The sequence below is a fragment of the Hemiscyllium ocellatum genome, chromosome 43, assembly GCF_020745735.1.
Source record: "Hemiscyllium ocellatum isolate sHemOce1 chromosome 43, sHemOce1.pat.X.cur, whole genome shotgun sequence".
Taxonomy (NCBI): domain Eukaryota; kingdom Metazoa; phylum Chordata; class Chondrichthyes; order Orectolobiformes; family Hemiscylliidae; genus Hemiscyllium; species Hemiscyllium ocellatum.
The window spans coordinates 26,478,890-26,494,992 of NC_083443.1; the positions used below are offsets into that span (position 1 = coordinate 26,478,890).

The 16,103-nt window shown below is 40.8% G+C and overlaps 1 protein-coding gene across 1 annotated transcript in view; it reads left to right on the forward strand.

Moving 5' to 3' along the window:
- The window catches only part of camk2g2 (calcium/calmodulin-dependent protein kinase (CaM kinase) II gamma 2), a 354,839-nt gene that overhangs the window by 283,807 nt on the left and 54,929 nt on the right, over window positions 1-16,103 (forward strand). Inside the window, exon 13 of the mRNA XM_060854081.1 lies at window positions 3,476-3,516. Coding sequence (XP_060710064.1) covers window positions 3,476-3,516 — 41 coding nt within the window. The remainder of the gene's footprint in view (window positions 1-3,475; window positions 3,517-16,103) is intronic.

The window sequence follows — 16,103 nt, forward strand, 5'->3', positions numbered from 1 at the left end:
CGAGACCTTGACCCTTTGTTTTGGAGATCCGAGACGGGTCTACAAAGAAACAGCATGGACAGAGTGGGCTGAATGGTCTCCTTCTGCGCTTATGGTTCTGTGTTACCTTGCATGCATGAAAGTTGACGTTGGATATGATTTAGAGGGTACGGAGTAAATGGTGGGCTTAAAACACTTGGGTTTTGCTTTTCCTCTTATTAACCTTTGGGGCTTCTTGGCTCCTGTCACTAAATCCTTCCCTTCCAATAGTTGGCAGGCAGTACACAGCTCCAGCTGCAGCAGCCACAGCTGCTGTTGGTCTGGCTGAGCAAGGTATGTGGCATTGAACTACCCATGTGAAAAGCAGCATGCAAACTGAGTGTCTTCACCTAACTCGGAATGACTGTCATTTAACCATCATTCATCATTGCTTCCCGAGGTTTTTTGTTTCTTTAAGATAACAAAAAAGGTATGTGAATCTTAAGCATAGGTGGGGAAATGTATTTGTCCCATTAAAAACCTGTAGCCGCATGCATACACTGCAATTCTACTCTTGAAAGCTCCTGCAATATTGGCATGCAAGCAGTTAACACGTCCACCTGCACTGCCGTTGTTTGCGTTATTAATGGTTAGCCATTAGACACAAGTCTGCTAAGGTCAAGGCTGAAACGGCAGACGTGAGACTGGAGTTCTGAGTACTACTTCCCGAACCCAAGCAGATGCTCCCTGGCCTTCCGACTTCCAGCTTCTGCAGTATTTTCCTGTTTGTGTTAAGCGATTGTGTGCTAATTTTGGACAAGTCTATCGGAGCACTGCAGTGGTGCAATGGGTTACCTTTTCATGATGAATACATTTCAGCCCCTGATATTTTTCTTTTGACAATTTAAACAGTGTTTAATGCAGAGAGCCTGAAGTTAAACACAATAGGGACAATAATTAGATTGGCCCAGACAAATTGCGACGAGTTTACGCATGCCTGCAGCTGCATCTGCATTATTTTCATTGGAATCTTTATCATGTGTTCTGACAAAGTAACTGAAATTAATATTTCAAATGTTTAGATGTGGAGAAGCAATGCACCCTTGCAAATTTCTAGGTTTCATCTTTCTATTGAAAGATTTGTTCATCCCATTGTAAAAACTCCTTTAGCGTAAACTGGTCATTAATGGCAGAAATTGCAGAATTTATACTTAAAAGGCAGGAGGTTACAGGAATCCATTCACAGAATGGTACGTGGAACAAGTGGCTATTGAAGACAAATCACTCCCAACATTAAATGAGGTGAAAAGTTGACCGAAAAATAATAAGGGAAGAGAAGTGAAATAGGATAAAACTTGGCCCAAAGACATCTAAACACAAGTATGGCACAGAAATCCGAGTAGCCTAAAGCATTTCCACTGTTCAAGAGCTACTCTGAATGTCAAAATATCAACGTTATATGAAATGTATAACATAATTGAGTTTGAAGATGTTTCTTCACTCAGTAACACATTCCAGTCATTTGAAGACTAGTTTTAGTCCATTATGCTCAGAATGCAAAGCAGGCTTCAAATCGCAGGATCCATTAAAGACTGCTTCACATGTTTTGAAATTTTTTTCATCTTTTCAGAAGAGTGCCTCTGCCTCTCAGTCCTAAAAAAAACCTGAAAGATATCAGTCATTTACTTATCGTATTCAATTGGTTAAGGTTCTGAAGGTCCTTTGCTGGTGAGGGTCTATCCCAGGGGAACCAAGCAGGAGAGACTGGGTCAAAGAGACATCTGTGCACAGATTTATAAGGAGGGAGCAGGTACACACTGAATGGAAAAAGGACAAGTCTAACTTCCAGAAAATAACTATTTGGGTCCTCTGCCAAAAAATCTGACCGTGATTATAGAATGATAAGTGACTATGTTATAATGTTGCAGCTTCTAATTTTTGTCTTAAACTCCAGAATAGCCAGCCAATGATGATAGCTGAAAGGCCAAGTAAATTTAAAACCATAGCCGTCATCTAATTGCAATCAATTTGGTTTAAGATCTGGTTCCAGTGACCTTGACTATTTCTGGTTCCATCCATACCACAGTTCCAATCTTTCTATTACTCCTTTTTTACTCCTTAATGTCTAAGTAGGTGTAAAGCGTTCTCTTTCCTCCGCACCTTCCATGCTATCGCTGAAGAATGACAATTATCAATAGCCCAAAGATACTAATGGGAGAAATATTTTGAAAGGTAAATATACCATGTAGTTGTTAAACTGGGTTTTCCCATTTCACACATGTTGACTTTCTCCACAGAAGGACAGTAGGAATTCACATTTTAGCCCACTTATTAATAAATGGGAGGGTGTTGGGGGAAGGTAGTTACAAATCCAACACACTGGTAATTGAGAAGCTACTGGTGAACAAGATTGTGTTTGAGAATACGCTTTACAATTATTGGAGGAAGCGTAAAGTTCATCATTTCCAATCTTCTCATCTGCCACATTGACTGAGCTGAGCGTGCGCTGATCCCATCTCATGTGATTAATGCTTCCCATTACCTCTGTGTGTGCATGAGGATTGGTTGCCTGCCTAACACGTTTCATCATGTTGGAGCCCTTTGCTAATGGGGTTATCTCCTGACAGCGGTGAAGCGTGTGACCTGTATCGGGACAGTGGCTGCAATTCATACCCATGTAGAGACATTTCACTCATAGGGCCACTCCATTTGGAATGTGGAATGTAATGCCAGACAGAGAATAGAAAAAAAGAGCATGTCAATTCCCACTTGAAGTCTTGATCCTTATGGCAGGCCCTTAGGAAGCATTTTTAAAGTGGTACACCCATATCTCCTCCTCCACAATCTCACCTCTAGTAAAGGTGCACCAAGCTCTGTTCCTCTTCCTGTGTCCATTTAGTTTCCCATTTGTCAATGGCAATTTACCAGTCTGATTTCAAATTTAATCCCTTGGTGTAAGACTTTCTGTCATTGGTACTTGACTTTCGCCCATTGCCCAATATTGTATCCAATCACATATTTTTCCATTGGACAAAACAGTCTGTTCAAGAGACCAGGGCAGGTCAGTTTGTGATAAGGGCAATAAATGTACCTGTGTTAGTGGTTCCTATGGACCTGCCTCATTGCCATTCCCAAGAATTAACACCAGACCCCTACTGCATTTGGAATGAACGTGCTTTGAGAAACAAAGATCTAATACTAAATATTGCAATTCAAACATCATTCTTTCTCCTCTATATCTCTTCCTTTTTTCTCACTGTGTAATTCATGAAAGGTAAGATTGAGACCGTAACTTCCATTACTTAACTAAATATGCTTGAACTTGCCCTTCAGTGGTTTGTTCTGCCACTGGCAATATCCTTGTTTTCAATCTTTAGAAAGCTATTAACTTCTTCCAAAATGTCTCTTGCACCAAATGGAATGATAGTCCAATTTGTCAGAAATAAATTAATCTTCACAGAAGCGAAGCAGTAATACGATAAATGCTTACAATGTTTTGTTTCACTTGATCTTACAGCAGCAAAGAATTTACTGAATAAGAAAACAGATGGTGTCAAGGTAGGTTTAAGGTTTTCGTGTGTGTCTCATTTCCTAAGGGGCTATTTTCATTCTGTTTAACACCTGCTGTTGTAAGTGAACAATACACAGAAAACACTCAGAATGGAATAAGAACCTGAAAGCAAGAGACCAGATCTCATTTAATGTGGAAGAGGGTTTTCATTCTTTGTGGCATCTCTGAAATTGTTCCCCTAGTGATAAATGGTTATGTATTGAAATTGGCTTGCTTATTGCCTCAACTTGATTTAGCTGTACTGTGGACCCAAGAGTTGCTTATTTTATGCTTTCTGAACAGCCCTGTCTTTACCAGCCAATTTCCTTCAGCTTTATTTTTCAAAGAGAGCCTGACCAGAGGAGTACGTCTCTTGTAGTTCTTTCTTCCATTCCCAATTCATCTACAACCTCTACATTACACTTGGCTGCAGATGGGAATTACACTTGGAGATGCGGCGACAGTGTGAGTTTGGAACGGGCAAACTGTAACTTAGAGGATGCAGACTTATAGAACATAGAACAATACAGCGCAGAACAGGCCCTTCGGCCCTCGATGTTGCGCCGACCTGTGAACTAATCTAAGCCCATCCCCCTACACTATCCCATCATCATCCGTGTGCTTATCAAAAATACCATGTATTTTTGAAGGCTGATCCACAGGACTGGCAACTTCAGTGAAAAGTCACATGACACCAGGATTAGTCCAATACGTTTATTTGAAATAGATTTCAATTAAGCCTGTTGAACTATAACCTGGTATCATGTGACTTCTGACTTTGTCCACCCCAGTCCAACTTGGCCATCTCCACATCATCTCTTCAGTGAGATCTTTTCAAAGTAGCATTGTTTCTTTCTGCAATGGGGGACTTAAAAGCTCTTTTGATTACAAAGACAACCCACCCAACCCCTCCCCAAACCACCAATTGAATGACCTTTATCACTTTGTAATTATGCTCACTGCTTTCAGAATTGGTTATTAGTTAGTAAGATGATGACGGAATACTGTTTGAGTGCAAAATGACGGTTTGGATAATTGTGGATCTTTCTCGTCAAGTATAATTAAGACTAATAATAGCGCGTTAAAAAAGAACACACAATGGATTATATAATGCAGACTGAAAACCATCTGCCAATTAGTCTCATTAAGAAGGGAACTTTTGAAAGCCAACATTTAGTCAGACAAGACCTCAGTCAGTAATGGGATGATGTTCTCATTTGGAGGTCTCTCAGAATGGCAGGTTTGGAAAAGTTTAATTATATCACACTCCTGTGGTATATTGGCAAATATTCTGTCATCCACCTTGTGGATGGAATGTTCTGTTCAAATGGTGCAGAGTTCAAAACAGTGGAAACCCAAAGAGGCGTGGAAGTGCAAGTGCCACCATTACTCAAATGTCATGAACAGGGTAAAATCTGCGACTTACCCTGATTTGTAGCTCAGGTTGTGAATCAGGTTATAAGTTTGCTCACTGAGCTGGAAGATTTGTTTTCAGATGTTTCATCACCCTGCTAAGTAACATCATCAGTGAGCCTCTGGTGAAGTGCTGGTGTTCTGTCCCGCTTGCTATTTATGTCTCTTGGTCTGTTGTGGTGAGTGATATCATTTCCGATTCTTTTACTGAGAGGTTGGTAAATCGGATCCAAATCGGTATGTTTGTTAATGGAGTTCCGGTTTGAATGGCAGGCCTCTAGGAGTTCCCGTGTGTGTCTTTGTTTAGCCTGTCCCAGGATGGATGTATTATCCCAGACAAACTGGTGTCCCTCATCGTCTGTGTGTATGGATAATAATGATAGTTGGTCATGTCTTTTGGTGGCTAGTTGGTGCTCATGTATCTAAGTGGCTAGTTTCCTGCCCGTCTGTCCAATATATTGTTTGTTGCAGTCCTTGCAGGGTATTTTGTATATAATACGGGGTATGTTGCTTTTTTTTGTTTGGTACAGGGTCTATCCAAAGCAGTTTCCTGATCAAGATATCAGAAGTTTGACCAAGTGGCTATAAGTGATTGGCATTAAGTCCTGTGTCTGTCCCCACAACCTGTAATACCCAAGGCTTCAGATCAAAAGGAGATGAGCTCGGTTGTTGGGAAAGCAACTCACACCTCACAGGCACTTGGCACAATCATTCTCCCTTAAACTCAGGGATTAACTCAAACTGACTTAAAAATTTGAAAATTAGATGAAATATTTCGACTCGTGAGCATTGTACACACAAGGAACTATTATTTTCGGTCCTTTTGTCCTGTTATTCTGGGAAATCCCTTAATTTGTACTTTTTCTGACATTCAACATGAGAAATTGGAGCAAGAGTAAGCTATTCAACTTCTTCCAGCCTGCTTTGCCAGTCATGGCCACATTTTGACACGGAAACAGAAATTGCTGGATAAACTCAGCAGGTCTGGCAGGAGTGTTTTGAGAAAGGGTCACTGGACCCGAATTTGCAAACTTTGCTTTCTCTTCACAGCTGCTGCTGGACCCACTGAGCTTTTCCAGGAATTTCTGTTTTTGTTTCTGATTTACGGTTCTTTTGACTTTTCTTTTGTGATATCAAGGAAATTTTACAAATAATTTCAGAAATGCATCAAGTTTTTTTGTTAAAAATTCAGCAGACTAAGTGTGACGTTTTAAAATTACACTCTGGCATTCTAGCAAGTCAATAATTTTAAGATTGTTCTTTTTGGCCTGTTTTCACAAGAGGAATTAATCCATTTTAAGTGAAATAAGTAGTATCCCAAAGAGTCATTTCAAGGCCTTAGGTATCAACACTGAATGTTAAGTATGCTATTATCGTTGCAATTATTTCAAAGCTTCCAAATTAAATATAACATGCCACTTAAACTCATGAAAGTAGAATGCTAGTTAGTTTAATGTAAAGAGTTTGTATTGTGTGTCAATCCACATTAATAGCATGCCGAGTAAATTCTGTGTTTCCCAGGGAAGTGATGATCATTTACTTGCTTTTCATTACCTGTTCCCAGTGCAGTGAATGCTCTACATTCCCATTGTTTGCTATGTTATTTTGTTTCTGAAGTATTCTCCATTGCTTTTATGTTGTGGATCCTCGCCAATCAATGCATCTATAAGAGCTTATTTTACAGATATTCAAATGAGCAGAATCTTTCTTTAGTTTTCTTTTCACCACAAAGGATTTTGTCAGATGCGGAGAGAGACATTCTGAGAAGCAGGTTTCTGTGTCTTTATTGCCCACAGCCAGCAATCACCTCCCTGAATTTACTCTCCACTATTTGACTTCAGGATGCTGGCAAAACTGTATTCTCCATATCTTCAATCCTTAAGTTCAAAGTCACCTCGCCCTTCATATCTCTGTAACAGCCTCTCATATGTCAGTATGCTGAGATCATTTATGCCCCTTTGATCTGTCCTCTCTCTCTGGGTTCCTAATTTTCAATGCTGCACCAGTGACAACTCTGTCTTCAACTGTCTCTTGCCCCAAACTCTGAAATTGCCTTTGTAAACCTCTCTCTTTCTCCATGATCTAAACTTTTGTCCTGTGGCTCTGTGTCAAATTATGTCCAGTCATACCCATTTTGCAAGCTGCTCTGTAAATGCGAGTAGTTGTTATTGTTCCTGACAACTTGCGAAGTCAATTCAGAGATCAGCCACTCAGTATGTGGTTTAAACTACATTTGGACAGATTTTCTCTTCTTTCCCTGAAGTACACTGTTGAACTATTTGGGATTTTTACAATGGGTTGATAACTTTCAAAGTCATCAGAATTTTCCTTTGTGCCAAACCACAGAATATCAGAGTATCAAATTCAGTTTCACACAATTGGTTATATTTCTGGTTTAACATCACAACCCCTACAAGAGTAAGAATTACAGGGAACTTCATTATAGCAGTACAGACTTTACCAAAATCTGGGGGTCAGTTAGCTCCATTGGTTGGATGGCTGGTTTGCAAAATGGAATGATGCCAAGAGTGTATGGGTTCAATCCCCATGTTGGCTAAGGTTACCATGAAGGACTCTCCTTCTCAACCCCTCCCCTTGCCGGAGGCATGGGGCCCTCAGGTTAAACCACCACCAGTCATCTCTCTGTGATGAACAAAGCAGCTCTATGTTCCTCTGGGACTTTACCTTCACCTCAGAATCCAGCCCATCTGTCACCCTCAATCACAAGCCACAGAGATGGATGGTCATTTCCGCCCCCTGATTACTCACAATTTTAATGCTGACAAGCTGCGTTTATTCCATTTTAGTCTCACTGCTACAAATGCCCTAGGAAAGCAGGTGGAACAGGAAGGTTATTATATGAGATGAGACGATTGGGAGCACTGTTGATAATTTAAGGTGGGAATAGACCAGCGTCTACAGAACAGATTAATGCTGAGATTGAGCATTCCTTTTAGCCTGCTTTTCCTGTGTTTCGGATCATTGGAAATATTCATGTATTTTATGACTCACTTTGAGCATCAGGCCACTAGTGACAGGTACAACACAAAACCCAAGGCTCTTCTTGCATTACCTTGTACTCCAAGCTCTAAGCAGCTGTTTCTGAGAATACACCCAAAGCAAAATTTGGATAAAGTCAAAAAAAACTCTCCAACATTTGAGTGAGAAATTAGCTGATGAAGGGCTTGGCCTGAAACATAGATTTTCCTGCTCCTCGGATGCTGTCTGACCTGCTATGCTTTTCCAGCAACACACACTCAACTCTGATCTCCAGCATCTGCAGACCTCACTGTCTCCTGAAAAATTAGCTCCCTGAATGCATTGACCTCAGTTTATGAAGGCAGGACTGTTTGCATATAGTTTCACCCTTATTCATAGTATGTGGGCCGAGACAGCAATTGGCAGAAGGACTGTGAGACAGAAAGGAGGGGGAGAAATACTCGATTTTGCAGACAGTACTGATTGTTAACTACAGTGTTCAGAAGTTAAATGACCCAAACCTCCAATTTGATATCAACTGTTAATAGATTGCTGCCATGGCCCTCCCCTTTGCCGCTTCCGTCAGTATGCCTTTGTTTACACAGCATCCATCAGTTGAAAGAAAAATCTCACATTTGTATGGCACCTTTCGTCTCTCAAGAACAGCCCACTGCTTCGAGACCATTGAGCAACTTGTGAAGGGTACCACCATAACGTAGGGAACTCACTTGTACCACAAGGTTTTACATGACACATGCGCCAGACTATTTGTCCTTGTGGTATAAAATAATGGAGAAATATTGGCTCAGTCACTGGGGACAAGTTTTGTGCTTTTTTTTTTGAAATAGAACCTTGGATGCCCATCCTCGGAGGATGTGACCTTCTCACTTGAAAGGTTACAGATGCAACAATGCCTCCCCTGTGCTGGCGTGGCAGCCTAGATTTTACACCCAGTTCTTTGTGTGCAATTTGAACCCACAGGTTTTGTAACCCAGGTGGGAGAGCTACCCTCTAAAGCACAGATATACAGGTTGCAGCCTTTTCCCCAGCATCAGGAGGTGACCATCCATAATCTTCAAAGTGAAGATTGCATTCAGTTACTTAAGTAGAGACACAGCAGACACTATTTTCTGCACTCCATCTAGGCATCGATTTAAATTAATTGATGAATTTCAACATTGCTAAAGCTCCTACTTTTCATTGATGTCCGATGATTAATGTGCAAGGTAAATCCCATGATTTTGATGATTCGAGACATTCCTCAGTACAATTTTTCAGAAGTGAACACTGAATGTACTTAATGTAAAGTTTGCACCAATGTCATTGATTTCCTGTTTTTCAACCAGTTATGGGTTGAACATACCAGATAGGGAGTACATATCCAGCAGCATCTCTCCAATTAGGCACTTCTAGACTTGGAACTTGCCTTGATGTGGAGGTGCCCATGTTGGATTGGGGTGGATAAAGTTGAAAACCACACACCAGGTTATAGTCCAACAGGTTTATTTGAAAATACAAGCTTTTGGAGCATCTGGCATTGTTAAGAATGACACATCCATGACCATCAAATTGAAACACCATGGAACTGAAGAAATCCTTTAACTTGTTCACCCAGTGCACACTTCCTTTGAAAACAGTCAAGAGAGTGATAGCTGTCCTGCTTCCTGTTAATAGAATCTCCATTCTCAGAGTGTACAAGCCAAAGCTTTTGATCATGTGTCATGTAATTAGCCCATTGTAGAAATCTTACCTAATGTTAACTATTGAATAAGACTTGCCTGATATCTCTCAATTTATTGTTGATTTTCATCAAGTGTATAATTAGGAGTTTCAGTATTGATTGTGTAGTAACTAATTGAGGCACGGTGGCCCAGTGGTTAGCACTGATAGCTCACAGCACCAGGGACCCTAGTTCAATTCCAGCCTTTGGTGAATATCTGTGTGGAGTTTGCGTGTTCTCCACATGTCTGTGCAGGTTTCCTTGGTTGCTCTGGTTTCCACTCCCAGTCCAAAGATGTGCAGCTTAGATGGATTGGCTATATGAAATTGCCCATTGTGTCTATAGATGTTCAGGCTGGTTGGATTAGCCATGGGCAATACAGGGTCAAGGTAGGGGGATGAGTCTGGGTGGGATGCTCTTCAGAGGGTTGATGAAGGCTCGATGGGCCAAATGGCCTGCTTCCACACTGTAGGGGTTCTGTGATTCCATAGTGCTAGTTTCACAGGTACCTGAAGTGATTTTTTTAAAATTTGAATTACAGTTTATAATATACATTTTATTTTAATAATCTGCCGTTTAAATGCTAGGAAATAATTTCCATTATTTGCATTTGTGCTAGTAGATGCACACCTAACATTTGGTTGATGCAGCCAATTTAGTGGAGATAAAAGGTGATTATAGTGATAGAGTTACTCATCAGTAACAATCGCTTCGAGGGTTGGAGTTGCTAACTGATTGTAAATAGCAAGTATAAAATGGTAAGGTTTTCCAGGAAAGTGAACAGTGGGATGATTGGAACTGTGTAAGCTTCCAGCCTGCCTGCTAATGTTCGTAATGCCAATTCATCCTTAAGTCAAGGTTCAGCCCATAACAATACTGATTTTCTCCAGTTCCTTTTCTCTTTCCCATTTCCTCTTGACTGCTCTGCTTTCTCCTTGTTTTTAAATGGATCACTACGAAAGCAATGTATTTCACATTCTCCCAAAGCTTTCAGCATTGTTATCTGTCCATAATTTATTTCTGGCTGACTTAACTAAAAAAACACCTAATCTTACACTGTTAACCCCTGTTATCCAAAATATCCCTTTGAGTTAAGCATTGTGTCCAAATATCTGCTTCGTTCCCTTCAAATTCTTCAAACAGGTTCCTACCACAACCACCACCTCACCTCTGGTGAATTAAACCAAAATGGAACTTGTGCAACAATAGAGGAAGTCAGGGCATTTTGCTTCCTGTGATGAAATTGGGATCTGGGGCGGTTTTAACCTTTCCTACCAAGTGGGAAATTGAAGGGACTGGGAGCTGGGTAAGCCTATTGCTATTTTTTCCCATGGCTTCAGCCAGTTAGAGTTGCCTTGACAATCAGTTGGCCCCCCATTCCTTCGTGATATAAACTGTTGAAATCATTTGAAGTTTGACATTCTTTCATTTGTCCTGCTGAATGCAAAGCTAATTTTGGCTAGATTCACATTCTGTACCAATGAACATCTGATTGGGAGTAATATTGGTTTTATAGCTTCTCTGATTTTAGTATCCATTTAACTCAACAATTGGGTGGAATGGGGGAAATTTAAAACACACTTGACCTGATCTGCAACGCATTATGTTAAAGTGGTTCTCTATTCGGCTCTCTAATAGTGCACATATCCACCAGTTAAATAAATACATGCTCAGGTGCCTCAGAAACACACAATTTGCTTTGGCAGTAGATTAGATCTGACCTATGGTTTTGTTGTGATCCATCTGTCCCTCCAAAAATAAACCTTTGTGCTTTTCCGATCTAACCAGTGGAAATTTCTTGTTCTCTTCCCTTTCTCTTATTGAACTATTCAGAAAAGGAAGTCCGGTTCCAGTATTCATTTAATGGTGAGGACCTTTTGCAACTTGCACATTATCACCTCATCTTCTGCATCTCGTGTTCATCAAATATGTGCACCATCCCATGCAGCCGTGTTCCCAGAGCTGATTAAAGAGAGCTTGTGCCCTTTTATTGTTTATTGTTGTACTTGTCATTCATTGTCTTGTGTTCACTTATGTGCCATTGCTATTACTCGGGGCTTCAAAGCGCCAGTTTTGAGATCAAACTGATTTTTTTTTCCCTTTCTTTAAGATATCTTTCTGTTTCTCTTCATCTGCCAGGGGTGCACCAGAGTTCTGCACGTAAACACCTTTGGTCTTTTAAAGTCTACGAACAGTATTACTTGCATTAAAGTACCAATCTTTAGGCTTTTCTGAGAACAGCTATCAAGTGGTTACACTTGGCACCAATTTACCCCCAAAGGGTTACTGTAACTTAATAGAAGGAAGGTAGTGCCTGACGCTGCCTCCCTGGCACATTTCGGTTTGACAAGGGTAAAGCCAAATTCGCCAGGAAATATCATTGTAGGAATGTGTGATAATCCGGCAATAAAAAAGGCAGTGGAATTTGCCATTGAATTAATTGAACCAAGAATACAGGCACAGTGCAGAAAAAATAAGCTCATTTCACATTTAATTTCTGAAGAATCTAGATACCCCATGTCAAGTTACATTTGCCTCAATTAAGTCCTCTAACAATATCAGCTGTAAGTGAGGGTGGTGTGCCGCGATGAGCAGGGAACTGAATTCAGGCCAAAGCAACAGGAAGAAAGTTCCCTCCCTCACAGCGGGAAGGTTTGCACATGACATGGACCCCTAGCATCACTAAGTGGATAAATGAGAAACTGCACAGGTTGGCTAGAATCAATGTTAGAATGACACTGCTACGGTGTTCAAGGACGATTCCATGAAGCAAGGGTTAAACCACTTGGTACAAGCAGAATACAGGAACCACTAGAAAAATTGAGAAGCCCTTAACTGATTCAACACTTTGAAAATAAAAATAGGTACCTTTTGAGGTGCTAATGACCTCAGCACTATTGTGCAGAATTCCTAAACAAATGTTGACTGGAGAAATATTTTCCATTGAGGAATTCTGTCTAACCATACTAAATGGGCAAGTACTGAGTACACACAAATCCCATGTATGGATCAAAGATGCCTTTAAATAGATTACATTAGATTCCCTACAGTGTGGAAACAGGCCCTTCGGTCCAACAAGTCCACATTGACCCTCCAAAGAGTAACCCACCCAGACCCATTCCCCTACATTTACCCCTGACTAATGCACCTAACGCTACGGGCAATTTAGCATGGCCAATTCACCTGACCTGCACATCTTTGGACTATGGGAGGAAATTGGACCACCAGGAGGAAACCCACACAGACACGGGGAGAATGTGCAAACTGCACACAGACAGTTGCCTGAGGCAGAAATTGAACCCAGGTCCCTGGTGCTGTGAGGCAGCAGTGCTAACCACTAAGTCATGGATTGACCCGATAAAATTACTAAAGTTGCCTTTAGTAGCTCAAGTTAATGTAGCTACAGTTGATGATGAATGCTGTTATCCTTTACTTTGCCAATCTTGTTTTGGGTGTATCGAATAATTTTTTGCTATGTTTATATGACAAAGATTGAACTTGTTTGGAAAGCATGCTGGTAGTCAGTACATCTGAGGGTGGTACAGGGGTATTAGCCAAAATATTAAGACCATAAACCATGCAAAAATGTAAACAATCGTCAAGGAGTCTGCAGCCTGAAGCAAAAGACTTTTGTCCGGTTAACAGCATCAGTGATGGTGTTTGCAGGTATCGTTCTGTGAACTTGCTTCTTTTAAGTTTAAAGACGTGGGCATTATCAAGATCAGGACAAAACTGACAAAACACACCTTGATTGTGCATTTTGTAGCATCGTTTGAAGATGTCCCTTGCCTCTGGGTGAAGCTCCTCGGCAGGTACCTAGATTGTAGTCAGCAGGTAGACTTCTGTGAAGTCGGCGCTCCATTGCCAAGTGGGTGAACAATACCCCTGTGATTGATTGTAGTGTGTTCACAGTCATCAGTGTGCCATAACTCTGTGTTGACTCTACAATGACAAGTAAATTTGATCCACTGCCAAGTAACTAACCAATAGTCCATTCAATTCGTGGTTCACCAATGGCAAAGTGGAATATAGCTTTGGCTTAAGAGGAGTACCATTAAAGAATATTCAAAGAAAGAAAATAGCTCAAACATTGAAGTAGGTCTCATTCCCTTCTCCCCTGTCAACTAATTGAGCAGCACATGAAAACCTTCACTGCATGGCTGAGATTTCTTCTTAATCCGTCATTGTTGATCGAATTTGTCCCTCTGAAATGATGCTGTCGTCTTGTTCTTATATCTTTCTGGGAGAAAGTGAGGACTGCAGATGCTAGAGATCACAGTCAAAAGATGTGGTGCTGGAAAAGCACAGCTGGTCAGGCAGCATCCGAGGAGCAGGAGAGTCACTGTTTTGAGCTTAAGCTCCTCATCAGGAATGTGATGAAGAGCTTATGCTCGAAAAGTCGATTCTCCTGCCCCTCGGATGCTGCCTGACCAGCTGTGCTTTTCCAGCACCATACTTTTTGACTCTTATATCTTTCCACCAATCTGTCAGTGACTACAAATGGGCATGTAGATAAATGGTCTGATTAGAGAGACCTGATGCAATTCGTAGATTGCAAGGAGTTTTTCTTATGTTAGGAGTATAGGCTTCTTTTCCAATCAGAGCTACGCTCAAGTATACCTTCATCAAATGGGCAGTATTAAGTCCTATAAATGTTTAGCCAGAGTGAATTGTTTAGTGATGCATTATGGTTGGTCTTTTGCATTGTTCAACAAATCCGATCACCCAATTCCACAGAAACCCAACTCTAAACTTTTTAGGAAGTCTGAGGCTGTAATCATAAAACTAAGATTGGTAGAGTCTCCCTAGGCTTTGGATTACTGAGATCAAAATATCAAATTTTGAAGACTGGTTACATAGGCTAGACCTTAATTCCTATCTCTGTAGAAAGGGGAGGGTGTGATCTAATTGAGATGTTTAAGTTGATTAAAGAAGTTGAAAGGGTACCTCAAGAGAGATTATTTTTGCTGAAGAGAGAGGTGCAGGAAAAGTGGGGTGTAATCTCAAAATTAGAATTCTGCCAAACAGGAAACATTTCAGACCAAGGAAAGTGGAAATCTGAAACCATCTGCTATTGAGGGTGAGAGTTGGCAGAGATGGGAGGTGATGGCTAGTGGTATTATCACTAGACTGTTAATCCAGAGACCCAGGTCATGCTGTGGGGACTTGGCTTTGAATCCCTCAATGGCAGATGGTGGAATTTGAATTGAATAAAAATCTGGAATTAAGAGTCTAATAATGGCCATGAATCCTTCGTTGATTGTTGGGGTAAAAAACCCATAGGAAAGGGTGCTGCCATCCTTACCTGATCTGGCCTACATCTGATTCCAGACCCGTAGAAGTGTGGTTGACTCTTAACTAATTAGGGATGGACAACAAATGCTTGCTTAGCCAGCGATGCTCTCATCTCATGAGTTCATAAAGAAAAAAATCAACTGCAAATCTTAAATCTCTGACCTGTTTTTTTTTTGGCAAAGGTACAATGGTTATGGAACCAGCAATTGTTAATTGGATTGTGCATCAGTTCTGGGTAGCAGAATAGGGTTCAGGAGGCGAATAGCCAACTACTCCTATATAGGAAGTGCAAGGACAGCTGCTGTCCACGCCATGACTCAGTTTCATGGGCCTCAGCAGTTAAGTGCAGGATGGAAGCTTCTGTTTTGTTTATGCATTTTAAAAGGCTCCAAAAGCAAGTTTTAATAACTCTGATGTGGGTTTGGAGAGTTCACCTGGGCACCTTACAGCTACAAAGTTGTACTGGACTAGGATCATTCTAAAGCCACTGCAAACTTGAGATTTCTTGGAAACTGTATTAACTTTCACCCAAATCTATGTTGCACTCACATGTGTGTGTCCAGTGATACTGCAATTCAACTCATTGGCCTGAATTCTCATCCTCAAATCAAGAGAATTCCCAGCACTTCAAACCCAACTTACAGAAATCATTCTCTTGATGTCCAATCTGACAGACGTGGGTGGGGGATGCCAGATACGATGAGGACTGAATGAAAGGGCTCTCCCTGTGCACAGGCACTGTGTTGAAATAACTTTTTTTTAATATAAAACCCTTGCCCCCTCAAAACCCCTCACCACCATCCTGACACTCAGCTATGCCAACCCATCGTCAGTACCCAACACAGCATGCCTATCCACCTAGTATCCACATAGACAGACCGTGAAGAGACAAGATAAAATAAAGATTGTTTAAATAAAGCTCTTAAGTCTCAATTACAGAAAAGCACACACAACTATAAAATAAATTTATTATATTTATATTCCTTCTAATGACATAATGTCATATAAGAACAAGTATTTCATTAAAGTGCACAACCCACTATATCAACCAGCATTGAAATTCATTTGTAGTCCCATCTCAGTAGAGCCTTAAGAGCCAGTCCACTGATTGTGAACAGGTTCTGTTTTGGAATCCATTCTCAAGTCAATTTGTACACAAGTCAGAACTGTTATGGACCAAACCAGACC